Source organism: Quercus robur, chromosome 5 (assembly GCF_932294415.1).
Source record: "Quercus robur chromosome 5, dhQueRobu3.1, whole genome shotgun sequence".
Taxonomy (NCBI): domain Eukaryota; kingdom Viridiplantae; phylum Streptophyta; class Magnoliopsida; order Fagales; family Fagaceae; genus Quercus; species Quercus robur.
In genome coordinates, this window is record NC_065538.1 from 26,173,727 (window position 1) to 26,177,054 (window position 3,328).

Consider the following 3,328-nt stretch of genomic DNA (forward strand, 5'->3'; position numbering starts at 1 on the left):
AAGCTTGAGGTGTCCATCGCACCTTCCACCATCAATATGACTTCCCCTCCACTCCTATCACCTAATCCTCCTCCTCGCCCAAAATATAAAAATATTAAATAAAAAAAAAAAAATTGTACCTAAGAACCTTAAAAAAAGTGCACAAAAAATCATAAGAGTCACAAAAAGCAATAAAAAAAAAAAGCACTTACCCGAATAGACCACTCAACAGTCAACACATTCTTCGATGCCTTTCCACGCGTACTACCTTATCCATTTCCCTCTACATCACCGACGGTACTCCTAGCTACTACTCATTGTACCATTTTACCAAAATTACCCTTCTGTTCAAGTCAAAAGCTTATCAGTCAAAAAGTACAACACCTAGAAAGCAAGAAATTTCATGGCTACGTAGAATTCTTAACCGCACTGATTAAAATCAACTTCGTCAAAAACCTTTTTGCTTTTGGGTTTAGTTTCCAGTTTTCATTTCTCAACCAAATCTTTCAAAGCTATAGACTCTCAGTTTCTCTCTCAAAAATGGCAGCCACTCTTACTTCTTTCCGATCCGGGACGATTCGGGCCTCCGCTTCCACAAACAAACCGGATCCGGATCGCAGAAAACCCGCTTCGGCCAACTGGTGGGTACCCATTTTCGGGTGGTCCTCGGAACCGGATTACATGGACCCCACATCCACTTCCACCGCCACCACAGGTTCGGCAAAGAATGTTTCGGGTGTTTCGGATCTGGAATCCGAAACGGGCCGAAACAGGACCCGATTCTCGCGTGGGTGCTTTACTGAAGAAAAGGCGAGGCAGCTGAGGAAGAAGATGATGGAGAGCTCTGCGTTCCACGATGTAATGTACCACTCGGCGATCGCGTCTCGGCTTGCTTCCGATATTTCGGAGAACTAATGTATCGTCTCCGGTAAGTCCGTTTATTTTGATTACGGTTCGGGTTGTGATGTCCGGGTCAAGGTCCATGTCGCCTCTGGCGTGCAATTTGTCGAAATGAAAATTATGGATTAAAAAAAAAACTTGTTTTTATTTTTGGGTATTTGGAATATTTTAATGTTTCTGTTTTGTGAGTGAGATTAAGGATAATTTTTATTTGATGTGTACTTTTGATTCGGGACGTTGGATCGTTTATTGACTGTGATTTTTGTTTGCTTTAGTATATGATCAATTAAGAAATTAGAAATAAATTCAAAAAATAAAAATAAAAAATAAAAAAAACAGAGGGTCTAAAACATATTGAATTTGTTGATATGATTGACTATGTTAGTTTGGATCTATAATTCATTTTTGAATGAGGGAAGACTGGGTATGACAGCGTAAATCAAAAGTGTATAAAAGTTGAGATTCTGTTCTCTGTATTAGTGCAAGAGTCTTTATTACATTTTTGAATAATAGTTATTATTATACAATAATTATTATACTGTTTATAAAATTTAAACTGTTGAAAAACGTGGGACAAGTTCTGGCACATTGAGTACACCCTATACACACGAATTATAAATCTAATCTATTTTTGCTGAATGTGGCATTCAATAAATTATATTTTGAACATCATAAATTTTCTATCCAGTAGAAATGAATTATACGTTGACATTAAATTGAATCAATGATTTACCAGAACTTTAGGAGGGTAATCAATTTGTGAATTTCACTAATAAAGTATGTGTATGAATTTACATGCATATGTTAAGGTGCTTGTCAGTACTATTTTTAGTCATCTTATCAATTTATATAATTTTTTTATTAGATGAACCCCACAATAAATTATCCTTATTGTGCCTATTAACATTTCCCCTATATCTCTTATATGAATCACCTAAAAAAAAATAACCTTTATTTGTTTGATAAATGTGAAAGTGTTCAATTTGTAATTTTCACATAAAATATGCATTATGCTTAATTGAATGGTGAAAAATAGTGTAAAACTTAATTATTATGTTGAAAAAAGGGTGTTATCTCATTCCTACGCGGTGTGGTATGGTTTCTTCCAATAATTATTAATACAATTACTATGCCATGGATACCAAAAAAAAAAAAAAAAATTATGACAAATATTTTGCTAATTTTTATTCGGATATATTACTAACATCACTTTTTTATTTCTCAATAACCCCTCACTTAAACTTTTTGTTAAAATAATTTGCAATTCTAGCATTTTCCTTCTCTCCTAGATGTGGATAATCTCCCATCTCATACACCCCATTTAATTATAAAATATTGGGAAAAAACAGAATAATTATGCCTCATTTGAAAATCACAAGAATATGACTTTGGAAAAACTGCTCTATTGGCATCTCTTGGGATAAATCCAATGACTTTGACACTTTGTATTATTTATTGAGATGAAAAGAAATACACTCATGGTTTTAGAAATATTCTCCTTATACAATCCAAGTGTCCTCACTCCTCAGTGAACTCTGCATTATTACAGATTTACGGATTCCAAGTTTAATATATGAGAATGTTAACGAATGCTTTCAGGGTAATTGTTAACAAACTATTTTTTTGTAAAAAATTATGAGAAAAAAAAAATTAGTAATGTTTTTGACAACTTTTTCTATTTTCTATAAAAATGGTGTCAATTTTTTTCTAAAATAATTATTAACTATTGTTCTAAAGACACCCGTTAACATGATCCTTAATATATAATGGAAACTGTTGGAACTTTTTATTTTTTAACCTAGAAAAAAAAAAAAAAAAACCAAATGTGAAATGTAGCCATCTAAACTTAATGTTGTTTATATTATATACACCATGAATTTGTTAAACCAAAGTCAATTTTATGGTATTAGATCACACACACAAGTCTACCCCTTCATGCCTTTACAAATTTTAGAAAGTAAAAACCCATTTCATATACTTTAGGATTGCATAGCATTGCTTTTGTTAGGTATAAAAAAGTACTCCCTCCGTCCCACTTTGTTTGTCCTCTATTCCATTTTGGGATGTCCCAAAATACTGTCCTGTTTCTAAAAATAAAAGTTATTAATATACTAATGTTCCTATTATACCCCTATTAATTTACTAATTCAATTTTTTGATAAATTTATTTAAGGGTAGTTTTGGAAATTTATACATTTTTAAAAGGTAGACAAAATAATAAATGATGTCCCCTTAAAAAGTTTGACTTTTCAAACAGGACAAACAAAGTGGGACGGAGGGAGTATTACTTAATATTCTAGTGATTAGTGATTTTTACCCTTTTATCTAAAAGCCTTTTAGATATTCTATGATTCAACTCTATATATATTTCCTGTCTTTATTTTGATCATTTCTATCAAATATAATATTTGTGCATATTTTGTAAAGAACAAGAATTATACAAAATTTT

General features: G+C 31.9%; 1 protein-coding gene across 1 annotated transcript; it reads left to right on the plus strand.

Moving 5' to 3' along the window:
• Positions 1-316: 316 nt before the first annotated feature.
• LOC126725634 (uncharacterized) lies at positions 317-1,153 on the plus strand. Its single transcript, XM_050430441.1, has one exon. The coding sequence runs from the start codon at positions 520-522 to the stop codon at positions 892-894; it is 375 nt and encodes a 124-aa protein (XP_050286398.1). The 5' UTR covers positions 317-519; the 3' UTR covers positions 895-1,153.
• Positions 1,154-3,328: the final 2,175 nt, after the last annotated feature.